Source organism: Hippoglossus stenolepis, chromosome 22, assembly GCF_022539355.2.
Source record: "Hippoglossus stenolepis isolate QCI-W04-F060 chromosome 22, HSTE1.2, whole genome shotgun sequence".
Lineage (NCBI taxonomy): Eukaryota > Metazoa > Chordata > Actinopteri > Pleuronectiformes > Pleuronectidae > Hippoglossus > Hippoglossus stenolepis.
Window position 1 is genome coordinate 9,334,615 of NC_061504.1, and position 21,596 is coordinate 9,356,210.

General features: G+C 42.7%; 1 protein-coding gene across 2 annotated transcripts in view; it reads right to left on the bottom strand.

Moving 5' to 3' along the window:
* Positions 1-1,244: 1,244 nt before the first annotated feature.
* The window catches only part of tfec (transcription factor EC), a 35,977-nt gene continuing 15,625 nt past the window's right edge, over positions 1,245-21,596 (bottom strand). The window contains exons 1-8 of one of the 2 annotated variants that reach the window (XM_035147466.1): positions 15,632-15,765; positions 10,088-10,342; positions 9,220-9,321; positions 6,888-6,933; positions 5,810-5,866; positions 4,592-4,667; positions 3,490-3,637; positions 1,245-2,503 (exon numbers count right to left, since the gene is read on the bottom strand). In XM_035147466.1, the coding sequence (XP_035003357.1) occupies positions 2,000-2,503; positions 3,490-3,637; positions 4,592-4,667; positions 5,810-5,866; positions 6,888-6,933; positions 9,220-9,321; positions 10,088-10,342; positions 15,632-15,688 (1,245 nt within the window). In that variant the 5' untranslated portion in view covers positions 15,689-15,765 and the 3' untranslated portion in view covers positions 1,245-1,999. Of the gene's footprint in view, positions 2,504-3,489; positions 3,638-4,591; positions 4,668-5,809; positions 5,867-6,887; positions 6,934-9,219; positions 9,322-10,087; positions 10,343-15,631; positions 15,766-21,596 lie in introns of those variants that run through there. The other variant, XM_035147464.2, reaches the window with a different exon arrangement.

The window sequence follows — 21,596 nt, forward strand, 5'->3', positions numbered from 1 at the left end:
TTATTTTTAGCGTAATGAAAATCTATATTTACCTTCCATAGCTGCTTTGGCCAATTACCCACAAACATCACTCACCACTTTGTAGCTGTGAGTGGTTTTTACTCGCTCTGTGATTGATCGGCTCGGGCTTATTTGCGGCAGAGGAGAAGATGCGGATGAGGAACTTGTCGATTCCATTACAGAGAAACACGCTAATAACACTGTGAAGCATTAATTCAGGGAGGCTTTGATGAGGAATCTGTTTGGGAGGAATTGTGTTTGTTGTATTATTAATACATGACGTCACTATTAGAAAACTATGTTGACGAATGAGTGATCCACTTTTTTAGACATTTCTAGTCAGAAGTTAGTAGCAAACAAACTTTTTCCCGTAAACTTTTTCAATGTTCGTCGCCCAGCTTACCTCAAAGGAAACTTTCTCTGCTCTTCGCCAACAGCTCTAGTGGCAACTCTTTATCCCATAACCATGATTCATCCTCAAGAGCTCATCAGCTCACAGTGGGCTCATCAGAATTATTACTCCTCCTCTACTTGTCTTTATTATCCAATTTCCCTCCTCTCTCCTCCTATTCCGGCACTCATTGCCAGTCAGCCACCTTATAAACCGGCTCCTTCACCTTCTTGCTCAGCAGAACTTTTCAGGCTTTGTTCGCGTTTCTCAGTCCTGTTGTCGTTTCGAACTCTGATTAACACTGGTGCGAATATGTACTTCAGTAAATCAGGCATGTTCAGGGGCCCGACATGTATGAGAGTGTGAAATTTAGTGTTGAGCCAAATAAAAGTCCAGATCTAGTGAATTAGAATGTGTTTTTTTGGGGGACTATTGGGCCTTGGTGGAGGTATGCGCTCTACTGAGTTATATAGAAGTTATAGTTTTGGTTTTTAGGGTTTTTTGTTGGGTGTGCATCAGGGGCAGTTTCAGGGGTGGGTCCAAGGGGGAACTGGCCCCAGCGTAAGGCCCTGGTCTCATGTACGTGAATGTTGCTATTAAAAACCTTTGTCTCCCTACCACTTCTATATTCACTTTATATTTACGCACATGTGACTGGACCCTAAATCTAAATAAATGTGCACCTGACTGGACCTATAATTGTCCCCGTTGTGTAAATTGTGGCCCTATTTATGCCCCCCCCCCCCGATTCAGAAAAAATCTTAGATCCGCCACTGGTGTGAATGCAGACTTTGAGATGAGAAACGAGAAGCCCAAATCAAGTATATAAAAAAGGGGTTTATTATATTTTTCCCTCCCCTGGTAAGAATAAAAAAAGGTAACATGTTAGATAATAATAGTATATACATACATGACGTATTAAAGGAATACATGGTTTAAAAAAGATGCATATAGACACTTACTTATCAAAAACACGTATAAGACACAGACAGGACTGAGGACATGTTAGGCATTGTGGTGAGTACATCAGTTATTCATAGAAAGAACTGGGATTTCAAATAAGGCACATTACACAAATATAATCCCGACAGCCACAGTTTACAGTCGTTTTTGTGAAGTAGTATTTTCCTTACAAATGGACACAGGTTTTTAAGTGATTATTTTTGCATGTTACCGTGTACAAAACAGGCTTTATTATTTACATTATGTACAAAAATGTCTCCCTTTTTTTCTGGGTCTGTTTCTGCTCTATGCGGGAGGCAGAGAAACATACAGTCTGTAGTAACTTTAAAAAAGAGCAGGGTGTACAGCAGAGGGTCCGGGGGATGCTTTTGGTGCCGCTGAGCTTTGGGGAATCCAAGCTTTAGGTCCGATAACACCCACCCATTCAACAGGAAGTCCAGTTAATACACAGCTGGCACTTTGAGGGGCTCTGCCGGCTGTGTCAGTGCTCAGTTAAATGACTCGCAGCCCTGTGGGTAGTCAGTATTGTTTGCCCAGAGCCGTCACTCAGTCTTTTTCAGGCTCTGCGTCTGCCCTTTAACACTGGAGATTACAACCATGTTGTCAGAAGGAGATAACTTGAGAGTATGTTCTGCAGGGGGGGGATTATAGGTCGTCCTCTCCGGCAGAGCTGAAGCTGCTCCTGCGACTACTGTCCTTGGACGCAGCTCCGGGCGAGCCGGCCGACAGGAGCGGGTCGGTGCCGAACGGCGACAGCGGGTCATCCATGAGGATCTCGTCCAGCCGGTGCTCATCCTTGAGCGTGGAGCTGAAGAAGTCTGTGAAGTGGGACAGCGGGTCGGAGAACGTTGTGCACCCATCAGCGCCGGTGATGTGGTCCTGTGGGCCGCTGGCGGTGGGGATGGAGGCCACGCCGGCCACTGCGGCTATCCTCTGGAGGTAGTCGCTGTTGGGGTCGTCCTGGTAGAGTGTGGGCTGCTGGGGCTGCTGAGGTTGCTGGGGCTGCTGGGGCTGCTGGGCCTGGGGGGCCTGGGGGGACGCCTGCTGTGGCTGCGGCTGCTGTTTGAGGAGGTGGGAGGAGAGTTCGACTGTCCCCAAGGATGTGGTCATGTTTGGGAGACCGTGTGCTCGCGCCTGGATCTCAAGCTCCTGAAAAAGGAAGGGAAATAATTCATTACTTAATGTGTTTCTTGGAAAATTACCTGCTCACTTATTGTAGTTACAATATTATCTCTCACACAGACACACACACACACACACACATTCTCAGAGTATGCTCTCAGCACTAATCACCTATCAGTGTCATCACAAAGCCCAGTTTGACCTTTGTAAACTCTCCCTTTATCGTCAGTGGCCGTAAAGGTTCCCTGGACCCTTTTGTCATCCTCAGAGATCATTCCAGATTTGTCTTTGTGTCCAATAAACCACAATTTGTGTTTGCGCTCAAGTGTACGAGCGTCATGCGCCGAGCCCCGTGCAAGCATGCACCATTAGATATCCCTTTGATTAGTGCTCCTCATCTATTTCTGACACCCGCTGCTTTTATTTCCACTAAAAGAGATTAGCTCAGTGTCTTTATTCATCAGGTAATTAGCACAGACGGGGTGGGGGTCTTTACCAAACTGATCTCTGGTGTAATGGTCTGTAAAGCCCATGTTCCACTGGTCAGAAAACTAAATAACATCTGGCTTTTGTCTGCAGTGGGAATTAATACAATCCACATTCACTCCCAGGTCAAATGACTCTGCAGTGGACACATGTTTCTATCAGCTGTGGCTTTGATCAACAGGGATGGAAACGTGACACCCGGGTGAACGCACGCATGTTGTCATCATCCTCTTCATTTTGGAAGTTAAGATGCTGACGCTGGAACTTTTCTGGCGCATCTTCATACGTGCAACGAACTTCAAGTAGCTGGTGCTTAAATAGCCATGAAAGTATAAAATATAAATAAAGGACGCATTATGTGTGAGGGCGTACAAATAAACCTTCAAAACCGTGGTGAGTTTGGACAACTTGCTTAAAAGTAGGAGTCTTTAGCCTCTCTGTAGAAATCGATCAACTTCCTGATCAGCTCTACTTTTGTCACCATGGTGATATATTGTTTCAACCATCGCTCTGTTGTGTTCTGTTACCTGGATCCTCAGCAGCAGCCTCCTGTTGGCCTGCTCCAGCTTCTTCTGCCGGGTCTCCAGCTCCCTTGCATGCTGCTGCTCCTTCTGCAGCCACTTGATGTACTCCACCGAGGCCTTGAGGATGGTGCCTTTGTTCCAGCGCATGTCCCTGCAGAAAGGAGAAATGTAAAAAGATAACCTTTAACACAGAACACCCTGATGTAGGCAGAATATCCTCCACGTATAAAAAATGGGAAAAAAGTTTTAACGTGGAGGTTTTTACCCCTTTTTTATGATATGAATAAGAAATGGTGATTTACATTGAGCAATTATTCATCCTCGGACATTACATGGGGACACTGAATGGGGAATTTTAATAGAATAGTTAAGTAGCTATGTGGAAAGTCCATTCTCGTGGCTCCTTGTTCGGTAAAATTAATCCTTGAGTAAAAATAGGTGAGGGGAAAATGAGCTAAGTAGGAAGACAGGGGGGGGTGGGGGATGGAGAAATGGAGTTAAGGTGCTAGAGTGCAAGTCATTCCTTTGCAGATATTATTACTTTTTTTTAAGGGGACCTGTAGTGAAATTGTCCTTTTTCACACAAGTGAGACACCGGTCTGATCAGCAGCTAATAATCTCCTTTATCCTGTGTTAATGGCGCCGTGACAACGGTAACCTTCCATTTAAATTCCAGGCAAAGTTCAATTGCGAGAGATGGCCGGTGGATTTCTCTTCACCTCCGCACTCCCATCTCTGCATTTCCAATTGTGCTTCAAACTTTGATTCGAACGGCGCGGCCCGCCTCCTTTCTGCATTTGACCCCTCTCCTCGTCGTTCATTGCTTTTGAGCTGAACCGCCGCGACCCAGCGAGAGGACGTATGGCTCTCAGAGCGCCGACTACAATGGAGGTTCAAGTGCACCCTCCTTATGTGACTGAAATGTGCTTGAGCGCTCATTTGAATTCAGCGAACGACATTTTGAGTGTCTTTGTGCTCGGATTTTTAATACACTTCCCCCTGAAAGACAATTTCTCGTCTTGGCAGTTGTTTCAGGGATATGAGACAAAGACGAGAAGCAGTATATATTCTTACAGTAAATACATTTTCGGATTTTGCAACTTACGGGTCGTTTGATTTGGGTATGAGGGTCCCCAACTCCTTTATCCTGTAGTTGATGTTGTATCTTCGTCTTCTTTCAACTAAGGAAACATAAAAAAAAAGAAAGAGATGAGTAAACCCTCTTCAGCTGCTCTATTAAATTCAATGGGTGTAGATTTAGGGTTTGGACAGTGAAGGAATCGGAAAACAGAAAGCCTATATTGTTATTGTGAGTGCTGCATACAAGGAAATTAATAAAACACTGCTCCTCTTTGGTGCAGAGAACAAAGATAAATAAATTATAAGAACTATATAAAATAAACAATATAATATCAAAATATATATGACACTAAACCTACATATACTTTGATATGGAAATGAATAGCATTGATGATGATTGAGCGTTGCATAAGGAAAAAAAAATATGAGGGGACACTCAAATATATTATATATGAATTTCATATAGAAACCCTCAACTTCAAACTGCATTATCAGTTGTTGACCAGCTGCAGCTCGGCAGAAGCAGCCGTGGAACCGAAACTGTATTTGTACTTAAATGGTTTCAAGTGTAACAGAATTGAAAATGTCTCCATTGCAATTCATTTCTAATTTCAATAGTTTGTGATAAAAAAAAATCCCTCATGCCTTGTTTCCCTTTTCTATGAGTGGATCAAGAGCAGAGTCATTACTGCATGTGGGTCATCAGGATATGAAGATAATTTGTAAAGTGAATTAGCCGAAGCTCGTCAAGGTTTTTCGGTAGTCAATGTCAGCCACAATTTTATTCTGAAAATCCTGCCTAACGAAGCAGACCGGTGAGCTGCAGCCTCTCAGGTGAGCTCTAGTACAAGATCTTGACATAAGCGAAATGAAAAATATATTTTTAATATAGTTTAAAGATGAGTATGAGCATTGCATGTGGCTCTATCATAACAAAAAGACAAATTTATCAATTTGTAAAAGATGACTATTCATTTTGAAATTTCAGTTAAAATCACAGAAAAGACTAATGATACAAGTGTAGTCCAGATTCAATAATATCAGCAAACACATGCACAGTCAACTTTCTGCAGAGTCGGGCTCTTTGTGTGTCTTCAGAAAACAAGTGCGCACATTGTTTTGGCCATCTGACAAAGGAACGTCTCGACCAAAGATAAAACAAATACGCCCTTGAGGCCGGCGATAAGTCATCGCCAGACCATAAACTTCGTTGGAGTTGAAAGGCGGCGGGGGGGACACTCACTCAAATTGTGGTTGTCTTTCTTCTGTCGCTCTTTGGCCATCACCCTTGTGTCAAGTTCTGGAAAAAAAAAAAAATCAGAGAGGGGAACGAAGTGATTAGCAACGCACACTAATTTAGCATTTGAAAGACACAAAATGCCGTGAAACCTCCAGTCACGAGAGGCACAGCCAGTTGTGTCGAGACAGTTCGGTGCCGGGGTCAAGCCTGAGAGTGGAGTTTCTGTGCAGTTGGCCCACACCACAGTTTGACCTCCTTTACACACACACACACACTGAAAGAGCCCAATTTATCCCGTCCAGTTTGTCTGAAGCTCTTTGTGGAAAATAAAAAATGGTGGCCACTTTTAAACTACTTACTCCGCAATTAAGACAGTTCCCTAATCTCTCCCGGCGAGGGCCCAAATTGTCAGTGCATCCATATTTGTATTCGCATTCTTCCAAATTACATAATTGGGGACCTGAGATTGGATTTCCCAATTTGTCTCTGTTGATTCAATCAGGACAATTTAGACTGTGTAACAGCCCATTGTCCTCTCCGCCCACACTCAGAACCAGTTGGCAATTTACTTATTTGCCGGTTGAGAGCGAAGGGTTCTTCAGGCATCCTTTTCGATTTCCTAAATCAATTAGACGCCTTTGCTTGATGCATGACATTAATAAGAAATGTCTTAAAGGGCCCTCTGTTTTCGCACTGTGACGAAAAGTCCACACATTTCTGCAGCCTATTAACGGAAGCAATGACAAGCAGGGCAGTGTTTGTCAAACACTGGACACAAATCAGCTTACATATTTGCCTGACACGCGTAATTGGACTCGATTTTTAGCAGGAACAAACGCACACAATGTGTTGCCATTTATAGCCGACGCAGGTACGCTCTGTTCTGCTACCTAAACCCTCAAGGTTTGGAACTTTTCCAACCATAACTTGTGTGATTTTTGCAGCAGCGTGAGCTCGTGATGAGTCATTAATTGGTTAGTGGTTTGATCAGTGCTAGGGTGCATACCTGTGTATTCCCTTTTAACAGTGAGCTTTGTGGGGTTAGATGTGGGGCTCATTCCACCATTAGGGGCGTTCATACCTGGTTCACCCCCATAGACGTCCAGCATGCTGCTACTGAGGGACACCTGCGAGGGGAGGAGAGAGGGGAGGGGGAGAGAAAAGAGGCAGCGTGGGTCAGTCACAGGGGAAAACAGACATTTACATTTCACACGCTCCTCAGCGCTGATCCCATTCACACCTTGAGGACAGCCACAACACAACACAGTTGTTTATAGCTGCTGTGTGGCTTTGTTTGGCATTTACAAGAAAAGTGACACGGGGCAAGTGCAGAGCCTTGCAGACATGACGGTCGCCCCCCCCCCAAGGCCTCGGCTGCGGCCCTCCTGCCGGGAGCCGTATTCTACCCGCATGTCCGCCACAGCAGGACAAGGCAAACCCAGCGCTTTGTTAATGAATTGCCGCCACGTTCTAAGTGCGTCAATCACAGTTGTTGCAAAGTGTAAACTACATTTCCAGGGAGGTGCACGTCGAGAGGATGGGGCAGAGGCTCTCAGATGAGGGCCCACTGCCAGTGCATCCGTATAAGGTTTCCAGATTCATCCATTAAATAGTCCCGATATGGGTATTCAGTGTTAACAGGGAGAAAATATTTCAATACACATCTAATATCTTTTAAAGGCATTTCTCTTATGTTGTTCTTTCACATAACTTAGTCCAAGTGTAAAAAAAATTTGCTTTGCCAAATTATTCGCAGGGACATATATAAGGGGTCCATAGAGTATTTTGTAGGGTACTCTATATACCTATGGCATCCCTTATACTCAAAAGTATATATTGGCCTTTACTCCTGACCTCCAATTCAGTATTAGTGCTTTCCTACATTGGTATAACTAGGCAGTGTCTTGATCCGCTAGTGCCACCATTTCCAAAACCCCTCGGCTTGAAATCGACATGAAACATGTCCTCTGTGTTGAAAATAGCATCCCGTTAGATGAGGAGGCTACGCAGGTCAACTGCCCGAACAGAGGAAAAACTGTTTTGCTACGGGTGTCTGCTCGTCTGGGAAAAGAATGGATCGGTTCTGCTATAATGACGCCTTTTCACGGACAGAGGGAGGAGAGGGAGGGTGAATGTCAACATATAGCGTGCTGATACACATGTGTGTCTAATCCGCATTTGTGTATTTATGGGAAAGAAAAAACGCTACAGAGGTCAGCACGGATTCAAGGATCCTCGCAGCCAATGTTGCCCGCGATGTGTGTGTGTGTGTGTCACATCCAACTCCCGGACTGGTGAATGTGATAAGGCTGCGTGCCAAGTCAAGAGATGGGAAGGAGCGGAGAGCGAGAGGAAACAAAACAGGAGGAAACTGCAGACATTTCAACTATCTCCAGTTGGTTTGGTTTTCCTTCTTTTTTTCATTATCTCATCGAAAAGGGAGGGAAGAGGAGGAGGAGGAGGGGACAGAAGTGCTTATCAAAATGAAAGATTGCAACATTTCCCCCCACTACTCCCACTGTAATCACTTCAATCCCTCTCCCGCCTGCCCTGCCGGATGTGTTGACACGGCGAAACGGCTTGATGCATCGTACTGTATGACTAATTAGGATGAATTGATCCGTTTAAGCATGGTATCATTTCTGAACCAGCCCGTGGGGAGTGTGTGCATTAACCCAATCCAACGCCTCAGAAACTCCCACTCCTAACTCCCTACTGCCCCCACCCCCACCATTGTCTTATCTCTTCCTCAGCCCCTCTCATTCCGGCTCTGCTGCGGTATCTTGTTTGGCTTCATCTCTGTGTATCATTCTTTGTCTGTCCCTCTGTATTTGAGGAATTAGACCAGATTCCCAGTGTTCCCATCCAACTAACTCTATGTGCTACAGGTGTTGCTGTGTTCACTGACCAAATGGACGCCTTGTCCAAGATTTTTGCCCAACAGTTTTAGAATTCCTTCTCTCCGAGTAAGAATCTGTTAAGTGTGCTGTGGTGCCAGTTCTGTTCTAGCAAAGAATTGACGTTAAGTAAGACAGTGACATTAGATTTAGCTCCTTGTCCTTCTTTTAAATGGAATCTTTATTGTTAAACTTCTCGAGCGATGTGAGAAATGTTGCTAAGCCCCAATGAACTTTCACTCATCTTCAGACTTAAGCCGTCCTCAAACTGAGAGAGGTCCCACTTTTCCCAAGCGAGTCAATCCTGCGCCTAAACGTCTGGTTGGAGGAACCTCAACTTTCCAATTCAGAAGTCGTTCATGACGACATTAAAGTTGACATAAACCCTGCTGCAAATACACGTGCACAGCAGGTTAACAAGCGAGGGCTGTGCTGCAGAAATCAATATAAAAGACCTTCAGAACATAGTGTGTGGCATTTTAAAACAGTGCTAGAATAATAGTGTTTCATACTTACATTGTTCTGCATTAAGAGGTTTGACTCCATGCAATCCAAGCCCCCGTCATTGAACCCGGATTCAAGACTAATTAGGTCATCAATAACTTCATCCATTGGAAACTAAAAGAAAACAAGTCATTTCAATACTGAATACTGAATTTTCAATACTGTCCAAGTCTGTGCTTTTGAAATCTCAAAACATTCAAACCAATATAGACACAAGAAGAAAACAACGAGGAGGGGAGGGGGGGGCAGCAGTGTCGAAAGACTAATCCAATAACTTAAAGTTCTCCGCTAAAGACTAATCCAATAACTTAAAGTTCTCCGCTGCCGTGTTCTCACAACTATTTGGAGGCGTTGGCAGGGGAGAAACATGCATGTGCTATCAAACTAGTTTCCTCCTTTGAATGGGTACTCTCATCAGAGACTGTATGTCTGAAGTTATTGATGAGCACATCAGAGAGAGGGGGGGGATCAATAATGGCATCACTTTGTTTGGATGATTAGTCGGAGCTGCTAGAGCATTGTAGAGATTCAAACTTTTTACAGTTACACACAGTCATCGGTGCATGTGAATTTATTTTCTGCATCCCAGCAAAGTGTCAGCCATAACTCATCTCTCTTAATTTCAAAGAATTCAGAGGGACTGTAACAATTCTCCTGAGTAACAATTAATTAGTTTGACAGGAATATGGACGGTTGACAGGAAAGTGTTTCTAAAATGTTGCGTAACCTACAAATATTATGAAACATTTAATCCGGTCTGTGGTTCAATTTTTTTGTGGTTTCAAATTTCACGCTTTTCCAGTCACCACTAGGCACATTCAGAGTTTTTCTAAATTTCAGTTCCATAAATTCAACCGCAGTTTAATTCCGTTTGACTCACCTCGCTGTCGTGACTGGCCATGGTGAGCAAGGTGACGGGGCTGGTGGGGTTGCTGCCGTCGCTGAGCGAGGGCATGTTCCCGTTCCTCATGATCGGCATGGTGGCCAGTGGCTGGCCGGGGCCGTGCGGGTGAGGGATGGCGTGGCCCTGCCCGGCCGACGAGGCCAGCTTGGAGCCCAGCGTCAGGTACTGCTTGACCTGCTGGTTCTGGCTCTGGTGGAGGTGGAACTTGGAGCTCTCGAGGTGGCTCTGTACCTGCGGCAAAATTAAATCACACATGGTTTTTACTTTGTCGGCTTCATTGAAAAGTAGTTCAGTCGGAGGGAGATTGTTTTTCACAGACTATAGTAAGAGCATAAGAGCACAGGGGTTGTTTGCAGTTGCTGTCGACTTACGAAAAATAGATTTCATCAAGCGCACATTGTTGAGCGTCACAATTTCCCATTAGTAGTCACTCCCTGTATTTAACACTCCTTAAACTGAGTCATGTTTCTCATAACATAACCGTAGCAAGGTTTTTATGGGAATGACCCATTCTAAAGATAGTTTCTCAAGCGTCTGACTGGAAATGTCAACAGATATAGGTTAAAAGTTAGAACTTACATATTCTCTTAAAATGCAGCAGCACATACTCATGCATTCAGCCACTATCAAACCAGTAACGAGAGCCGCGCAAACTTTACATCAGACAACATGACAACACACGACAAGGAAATGTTATAATAAACATATAAATGTTACAAGTTGATTCACGACAATCTGAATTCCAATGGTCTTACATTTGAAGCTCTGGTCGCGTCCCGCATTGTGAAGTAACTGCAGTCAGTTAAGTGTGGCATTCTCAGAAAAAGCAGATAATCTTCAGTTTGTTTTGATGTGGCAGCAGGTCAACTTTAGGCATCCAGATCTGCTGCTGCTGCTGCTGCTGCCGTCCTGCTAATCTGCTGCCTTCTCAGTGAGTGTCTGTCCTTTCCAGTCCCCCTACCAATGTCTTATAAGGGCCCTAAGTGAACTAATTAGGCCCAAAGCTGGGGGTAAGCTTTTATGTTGCGTAGCATGATAATCACTTCAAACACTGGACTGTCAGATCACCCAGGGTTTGATCACTGCAGGATATCTGCCTTTAGCGACTATCACTAATTCATCGGGACCGCCCTTTTCTGCCTCGCCGGCCAATCAGCGGTCAGCTCCCATAGTCCTCTGCTGGCTTGCTCCAGGGGTTGTGGCAGCACAATTGACCCTTGTTCCCCAGTGGGGGTTTTAAATAACTCCTCTAATGCCATTTTTAACCGTGCCTTTTCATTCATTCATCGGTTTCAATGCAGACAGTTTTGTATTATCAGCTTCCAAAACAATAAGAGCAATTAAGCTATTTTGGGGTCTTTCATACTCTAAGTTTGGGACTATTTACAGACGGAGCATCTCACCTAAAAATGTCCAATTTGTCTGGAGCTCACAAAGAAGCTGTGTTATAACTTGCTTTATTGGTTTATGTCCTGTAAAGTATTTTTAGGAGAACGTAATAGTAATAATAATAATAATGATGTTAATAATAATAATAATGCAACTAATGTATGCATTGATTTTATGATTTTAATCATGTCTGGGTATATTATCCAGATTTTCTTAACTTAATCTTAAAAGTGTGCTGTTCACTGGTGATAATAATTTGCTCCTGGGGCTTGTCAAGACTTTAATTTTTTCGTATTCACTAAATTGAATTTTTGGGGGGAATATGATTGAGCTCAGCTGGTCAATTGGAAGTAACAGAAAATCAGATGAGCAACAATACAGGGTTTAGTAGCACAATCTGTGGACAGTGATATTAAGTAACTGAGGGAAATTAGATATTAAATCCTTATACTGCTCATGTAATCATGGTGTCACATTTAAGCATGTTACCGAACCTTAAAAACAGATCATCTTTGTAACTTTGGTTGAACTACGGCCACAGAAGCTACTGGGGAGAGTCATCACCCGTTTTTTCAGATATCAGCTTGCGTAAAATTGAGTCTGGGCACTTTCCAGAGAAGAAGAACACAGCAGGAGATTGTCCGAGACGGGAAAATCTCTCAGGACATTCAAGCCGGGAGTGGCTGCAGAAATCATGCATTTTTGTTTACAGATCGGCCCTTAAAGATCTTGAATCAGTTGTCTTTCCAACTTGACGTCTTCTATGTGTAGGGCACCTCCTTTACATCCTGCGATATTTGCATAATTTGTTTAAGAGTTTTTTCTCTGGACATTGTCCTGCTGTATTCTCATATTGGCTCACTCAGACATTTTCTGGACATTTTTACTGGCAGGAAAAGTTTCAGGAGCAACTGACTCAGACATTTGAGTTCTACTTTCCCCAAAAGGTCCAGAGTTCAGTGCATGTCTTACAGCAACTATAAAGTCAGCAGACTCATTGAGTAATGTCCATGATGCAGCTAAATTTACCTTAATCTGTATTTACCTAAAATTAGCCAACATAAGCTTCTGGTCTTGCCGGATCAAGTGACTCTGTCCTGGATGAATCCAATTAATCCACCTTGTTTAGTTTTCAGCGGGAGAACGTGTAATTTCTTCTCTCAAGAGTTACAAAGTCTCTCCAGAGGAAATGCTGGAATTCAGAAGTAACATGCTCGCATAGTGTGGGTCATGTTTTTACACTATTGGCATCATTAAAGGTTTTTTCTGAATCAAACGTCAACGAGCACAACGCTTTTTAAAACAAGCTCATGTCATCTCAAATCAGCCAACATTAGCCACCATTAGCTTCTGGTCATGCTAGATCAAGTGAGGCCACAGCAGCCAAACCCCTGCGTCGTTATCATGTTTAATTTGAAAACGTAGAATGTGTCGTTGCGTCTCTCCAAAGTTACGTATGAGTCGGGATGAATGTTTGGAATTGACAGAAAGACAGACACACATACAGACAGACAGATAGATAGACAGACAGACAGATCATGGAGGGAGATTAAATTGTCATAGCAGCCAGGTTTATCAAAATACCATAAAATACAAGGTAAAAATTACACCGAAAAAGAAAGCAAAATACACAAGTTGCGGTAGAAATCCAATCCACACTTACAATATGAGAATGAGGGATTAAATGAATAAGGTGCAAAGGAAGACGTGATACTGGTGGTGGTGATAACATGCTGATGAAATGATGAGGATGTAGCTCATTGTGTTTTCAGACTTTTAGCATCAATCACAGTTTTTCTCAGTATTTGAGCTCAACACTGTTTAAACCACAGGGGCCAACTTTAGGCTCCATACTGAACCTCAGCATTAAATTCCTCTCGTCAGCAGCACAGACGGGCCACATTCACCATTCGTCCACCTAAGTAAGAGGAGGCTCGTCACAATACTCAACTTGTCAGTTGTGACTGGGAGCTCTTATCTGCCTTCCCCAGGCCAAACAAGATGCCAGTTGTTAGCCAATCAACATTTTTTTCCACTACGGAGAGCAGGAGGGATGCTAGCCAGCTACACACCACATCTGCTTTGTGTGACAGCAGATTGTCCTGGTTTCACTTCAGCTTTCTCACTACTGTAAATGCCGGAGACACGCTTGTTATCCACTTAAGGGGATCTGATTAGATTTGAGAGGTAATGGTGCTTCAGTCACCAAGGCCAACTCCGACAATGGCAGCCCTGTGCATGTGTGAAGGGGACATGCTGAAAATTATCAATGCCCGCCATACTCATGGGGACAGGAATGAGATAAGAATCGAATCAATCGGGGCTCAAGTTCCAGATTGTTGTGACTATTCTGAAGTTTCAGACGCTTCACTTTTTTTTCCTCTTTCTCAAAATGGCTACAAGCACCTGCTACTACAATTGAGGCAGTGTCTGAGGTTTCTGGCAGAGGAGAGGTCACAGGTTCACTTTTAATTTGCACAGTTATTCCTGACATGCAAACCTTTGGGTATGTAGGCCAAATCACCCAACCTACCGATATCAAAGCGTCGCTACGAGGGCTTCTAGACAGCTCCTGATATTTCTGCAAATGTACAAAATGTTTAAGTAACCCTTCAGCTTATGTAACCGCGGTTTCTTCAAACGATTGAGTGTACAAAATGATTATTTGTCCAGTTCGGTTTTTGTACTTCCTGCATCAAGTTAAAAACTTAAGAGATCAGCTGCATCTCCCTAACTTCATTATCCTCATTACAGATGTTTCAATCAGTAAAATAAAGATGTCAGAGCCACCCCCCCCCCACCACACACACACACACACACACACACACACACACACACACACACACACACACACACACACAGTTTTAGACAGCTATCCTTATTAGCACTTTCCATTCATTGTCGACAGTCTAACAATAAACCTTGTCCCTAACCTTGACCAATTGAAGAGGACCCCCACACACACACACACACACACACACACACACACACACACAAACACACACACACGTCTCCTTAACGAAAACCCTGACTTGAACTTAACTCGAAAACATGTCTACTCCTCAAAATTTATAAATGTACATAATGTGACTGTAAACATACACAAATACACACACACATACACATACACATACACACATTTACTTACATTATCTCAGCACCTAAGAATGGCTTTAACCACACAAGAATACTGCAGCTTAAACAAATCCAAACAAGTGCTCTCGTTTTTCCAGAATAGAAACCTAGACATATGATTTCACACAACGACTGCAACTACAGTATACAGAATATCATAAGTGCTCTTTGCCCCAAAAGAGGAAAATGCATACATATCTTACCATAACAATATAAATACGTATCCTCCACTCAAAAATAAAAACACAACCCTGGATTACAGAAACACATGTCTCGTTCCAGAGTCCAGTTTATGTATGCCTTCAAAGCATGGTTTCTCCAGCCTCTGTTTGTGAGATAGATATAATAGTGTTGTCATTTACCTCTGAGCTCAAAGCGCAAAGTGCATTTCTCTAGTTCGGGCTGAATTGCTGCGCTCACAAATCCATGAGAACAGACACACTCACAGGTGTTTCTTCTTCTTCACCGACATGCTGTTGCCTAACTCAGTTTCAGTCTTGCCCAAGTTCTCCTTTCACTTCAGAAAAATCCAACAGTTTATGAAACAGTGGGTGTTGGTGACATTAAGTATAGCTGTACAAATTGTGGACATAACCGAAGTAGGAGATTTTAAACCGTTTCTCCAAAAACGCTGCGATTTCTTCCCAACACACTGACACAGTTACAGGATGCATGGAGCCATGATTGACTATCTTTTCTCCCCATCTTGAAACTGAGGTGATAAGATGAACTGTGGTTTTGCTGAGCCTGCTAACCAGTAAATAGCCGAAAATCACACACCCTAGATTGTGAAATGTGAGGGGAGATAAGACTGGGATAGCAAACTGAACGCAAAATCTGCATTACACAGTGGATATTCAGTTATTCTGGTTGTAAGTGCATGGCCACTATAAAGCGCAGGCGGACCCTCTTGCATGCAAACAAACACAAGCATTCTTTTCTATATCTGATCTTGTCCTGATTTCCCCGGCCGATAGTGGAGTCGCTCCCCCCTACCTGTAGCAGTTGGATCTCTGTCATAGTGATGACTTTGACCACACAGCAGCGACTCATGGCTCCCCAGAGCGACAGCGTCTCCCACCGCAGGAGCTGAAGAGTGTTTTTTTGCAGAGGAACAAGAGCTGTCACGGCTACAGCTGTAGCTCTCAAACGAGACAGGGGGAGAAGAAGAGGAAGAAGGAGAAGAGAGGTTCTGCAGCCTCCTTCCTGAGCTTTTGCAGAAATATCGGAAAGGAAGGCATGACACATCAGCTTATTTGGGAGCCGCACGGGCCATTTCCTGTGTGTGTGTGTCTGTGTCAGTACATGTGTGTGCTTTTTGGTCAGAGAAAGGCCTGACAGAGGCAGAAATACAGATGGCAGTTAGGGGGGTTGGTGAGTGTGTGTGTAGGGGTGCAATAACTTGACAGAATGTGAGTTCCTGCTTGTGGATCACTGCACTTTCCTGCCTGCAGAACATCCAGCCGCGCTCAGCACATTCTCCCAGGTTATCTACATGACACCCACTTCCCCTTGGAAGGCTTTTTTAAACCTCCACACCGCAGACACGGCTTCGACTGGGGAGACATAGAAAACTGCAATCTGTGGATGTGTGCAAATATGCTAAAACGGACAGATCTAGACTCACGCAAACGTGGTACCGCTGTGTCCCAGCCACTGTCGGGCCACAGCAGAGGCCGGTGCAGGACTTCCCACTTGGAAATCCTGGACACAGCAAAATTGAGTAGGGTCACTGCAAGTCATCCCAGGCTACAGATAACAAAACTAAACAACAAAATCTGAAGCCAAGAACATGCAGTCTTAAAATTCTTCCACAGTCAGCAGACAAATCTCTCTGTATTTTTTAATTTCCAATATAAGGGGATATAGCTCAAAGACCCACGTTTAAAGGTAAGGTTTGTAAGTTGTTTCTGAAACATCTTGTTTGTTGAGATTCTCTTCACATCCCAGCAGTCATAAATAAAGGAAAATCAACTAAAACAGTCATCAACTTAAAATCTGTTTACGTCACGGCCCACGTCACAAGCATGCAGCAGATTGAGGCGCTCCATCATCTCACTGTGCTCCCAAGTTACTGTGTTCACCCGATTGTCTCATTTCCATCACTGCCAACCGGAGCCGCATCCGACAAACACCCGTGTCCGCCATAGAGTAGAGGTCCCTCTTAACACATGGATGGATGGATAGATAGATGGATAGATACTTTATTCATCCACATGGGGAAATTAAGATTACGTAGATAATACCAAAAATGTATAATATTAAGAAACGACCACATAAGATGACTGTAAGTACCACAGCTGTTACATGGAGAGAAAAATCTATGTGTTTGAGAAAACTCTGTCAAACAATATCCGGGCAACTATTCATTTAATTTTATTGCTCCTTGTTTAAATTTTGGCATTACAGCTAATAATGCTAGCACAGAATACGTTTAAGTTTATTTTAACCTACCATTGGTTTAATTGCATTTACCTGCCCTATGTCAACTAGTTTAAGGAGTGAACTGGGGCAGTTAATACTTGCTGCTGACTCAGTGATTATTACAAACAGTGACCGATGGTTATATCCTTTGATACACTTTGATAAAGAAAAGAATCAGGGCTTAATTTGAGGACATTGAATGTAATAAGACAAATTGAATCTGAATGATTCAGTTAAATAAGACCAGTGCTGATTATGTTTTGAAAGAATCAAGTTTTATTTGAACACTGTAACGCACAGTAAGCTAACATCTCCGCTCAGCTGTTAAAATTGCAGTTTGTCCCACATGTGTGTGATGGCGGATGATTACATTACGTGGATAATGGCCGTCTTGAAGCTATATTTAAATCAGTCTCTTGTAAAAATTGAAGTTCCCATGATAAGCAAACAAGTTAATATCCTGTAGTGTCCGTCAGCTGTGTGAGTGGAGCAATATTTACGTTCCGGGGACTCACGCTCAGCTGTTCTTCATGTCTGTTGTGTCTCTGTGTGAGTGTGTATGAAGCCGTCTGTCCACACAACACAGTTTTTTTGAGCCCTCACAACTCTCTCGCCATTACCCACGTGTATATTTGTCTACGTCTTGTTTATTTGATGGCCGCTGTGCGCATCGCATTGAAATTCCTGGCTGGCCATTTTTGGGCTCGCAACTCGCGGTGCAAGCCAAAAGTGCTCACCTTTGTTAGTCCCCCTGCGCTGCATGTTTTAAACATCAGGGACTTCCTGTAAGAGTTGGCCTGCTTCTGAGACAACACTTCAAAGTGCAGCTCCCACATCTGAGGACTGTTTTATCCTGCTAGAAAAGGAATGCATAATGGACACGGCACCACTGCACTTTTAATGATTCTCATATGAATTAAATATTACAGCCATTTTAACTGGATTACATGTGAAACCGTGTGTGAGAGGGTGTGTATGCACGCGTGTGCGCTTGTTACCTTGATGAAATATTGAATTTATGAAAATGGCCTGCCTCGACAGCGGGGTGAAAATAATTAAAATTCAGACTTAAAGTAAAGACACCTTGTAAGAAACAACTTTTAACATTTAACACACACACACAAAGAAACCACATTGGGTGTGAAGCCTAATCGAGATTTTACATGATATTATATTGTAAACATGTGATTATGGCCTGAATAGGTGTGTTTCTGTTTGTAGAAATACAAACACTATGAAGAAGAGACATAGCAGTTTGACGGGCAACAGTTTCTTTGTTATTTCATGTGATTTTATAGCTAATATAATATAATGTTGCTAATGAAATGTCGACAAGTGATATAACGCTCAGAAACGTTTGTTATTGATTAGAAAGGTTTATTCTGCTGAGAGTATTAATCTAAGTAATGTAAGTGCTAAAAGGTTAGGGTTAAATGTTAGTATAAATGTTATAAAACTAAATGTGTAATGAAGATGAATAAATACACTAAAATTCACCTACTTCGATACTCATCAACTTCTAAATTAAAAATTTAGAGTGCAATCCTCCACCAAGGCCCAACAGTCCCCTTACGAAACTACATTTAAATTCACTAGATACAGATTTTTTATTTGGATAAGTTTTCTCACATTCATACAAATCTGTCCCCTTAGCATGCCTGCATTTTTTTCCCATCAATATCCATTAATTATTTTATTTCTTATTGGAAAAAGTGAAAAATAAATTCCTGGATCTGCCTCTTGATCCGGATCTGCACCACAGTTTAATGGCTTCTTCCTGACCCATACCGCGTCCTGCCACCAAGTTTCATGGAAATGCATCAAGTCTTTTTTGTGTAATCCTGCTCATTAACAGACAAACAAACACACAAAATCAAACGCAGATGAAAACAACAGTTAATTACCATATTGGCAGAGGATAGTGTTATAAAAATGTATTTCTGAGTAATTTGGACTATATAGTTATGGTAAACCTAAATAAGTACTGTAGAGCATATTAATACATTCAAATTCCCCTATTTATGTATTTATTCTTACTAACAAAAACTACATTAACGGCTTCAGTCCACTGTAAGAGTCCAGAAAGCTGAGTAGAGATGGAGGAGAAAGAAGAAAAAGAGGAGGATGCAGTGCGGCCTGGCCTCTCCGTCAGTGCAGAGGAGATGTGATTAGTCAAAATGGAATAATACAATTTCTGCCGCTAAATCAGTTAAGGCACATTATTCTTTACAAGCAATGAAAAGGAGCCTATTCACAGGGAAACCTGGGCGATACATGCAAGTATGCACACTGTGCTTCAGAGGGACATGAGCACTAATAGAGGTTAGCTCCTTGTGTATATTCTTAGTTGTCAGCTTGGGATGCTGTATGTACAGTAGGCTGCCTGAATCAGTGAGTGTGTTCTAGTTCACGCAGAATCACGTAATGCTTTATTCCCTTTCACGATTTCTGTCCAGGTGATGTTGTAGCACAGGTAGAAGCCGTAACAACTTCAATACATTAATACTGATTCATTTAGATGCTAAGTTTCCATTAAACAGCTTTGTTTTTAAACATACACTGGCCAACCGCTGTCTTAGCCACACAGACTATAGATAAAGATGGATGACATGACTTCTCCCTAAAAAGTGAAGCCAAAACATCTCACTCGCCCCCAGGTGGCTGGCTGCAGTATAGGTCTTAAACCCCGGCCTCCGCCTTGTTAGTGGATGCAACATGGACCAACGTATATGGTGCCTCATTTTAATCCTGAGATATTAGTATTATTTTTTACCCCCCAAGAAACCACATCCTTTTCACTTTGCAATTGTGTATGAACCTTTGTCAGCTTGGTTTGCGATTGGCCGGCGAGCCCAGTGCCAGAACACACACAGAATCTCATGTGCACCCTAAATGAAAGCCATACAGAGACACTGGCAGGGACAATCCACCAGCCTGCCAGTGCAGCAAGACATTGGTATTTGTCCCATCAAAGCCAGTATGAAGAGGAGCACTTGCCAGTGAGGCGGTGCAACATGGCGGCATCCGGTGATGATGCAGCTCTCACTTCATCCAAAACAGTGCCATGGTTTTCTTTTGAATGGGCCCAATTCATGGAAATAAATGTTTCTTCAAAGTCCGGATGATTATGATAATATGGTGATTCTGGGCTAAAATCACGGGTATTTCCTTATTGCTAAATCTGATTGCAAAGTATAATTTGATTAGGTCGTCCATTGCGGGCACAACAGACGACACGGCAGGCGGCGGTGTTGGCGGGGCGATGAGGTAGATCCAACCAACGTGAAGCGATATGGTTCCTTGCCTAAAAAATGACACCACAATTTTCTGTATGTTTGCCTCATAAATTTGTAATTTATTTAATATAAATCTGAAATAATATCGAACCTTTTTCTCATCTCTTTGATCCCAGAATATTCACGTTTCTTCACATTAATGTCTTACTTTAATCTCGTTTTTTTCTTGAATACAACCCCTGTTTGCTGATTTAATAATTCTCTTTTTTTTTTACAAGTAATCATTCTAATACACGGTTGTACAATATGGCAAGTGTTAGCAAAACTAAATCAAAGATCAATACCAAATAATGTCAAACTGCTACAGAGGAACAGAGATTCTCAACCAAAACCAGCGACTGCAGGAAAAGAAAAAACTGGGAATTTCTTTTTCCAAGCTCTTTAGTGCCGTTCTGCGTAACCCATTACAGACTGATGTAGTTAGACTCTAACATTTTAAGTCAATATAAAATATTAGACAACACCATGTAACTAGTGGATTAATAGATGCTCTTGTTACTGATGTCTGGAGATAGCACTCAACCGGGGTTTCATTTGACTGTGTTGGCTGAAGTCCATGTTCTTAACCCACGTGTATATATAGAATAAGATCGTTTCCTGTCTGCCAGTTGCCTGTTGCCCACAAACCTCTCTTGGCATTTTATCAGCTGAGGGAATCTACTTTGTTCATAAATCACTATTCTATATAAAGTGAATTATTTACTGTATAGTTGTGAATATGGTAACTGCGGAAGTTGTTTAAATGTACCTCGTCACTAATGTAGTCATACTCATTTAGTTATCATCAATTCTAATGCATTTTGGGTCATTTAGGTTCACTAGGGTATTTGCATTACAGGACATGACATTTGGACAAAGTTGCAACTATTTATCCATTACTGTTAGCACACTGTTTAGACTAAAGTCTCTAACTTAAGGGGCGGCTGTGGCTCAGTAGAGCGGGTTGCCCGCTAAACAGAAGGTTGGTGGTTCAATCCCCATCTCCTCCATTCTGTGTGCCAAAGTGCCCTTGGGCCTGACAGCTGTGTCACATTCAGAATACTTAATTAAAAAGGGCAATTCATTTCCACAGTCTATCCCATTCATGATAATAGGATAATTAGATTGGATAAATAGATTTTTGTACGCAAAAGCTACTGAACAAGATTTTCACCATAATGGTGGAAGTGACCAGACAAGGGCCAGGGAGGAACCCGTTTAGTGTCGGTGTGGATCTGGTTAAAAGTGTATTTTCCATAGCT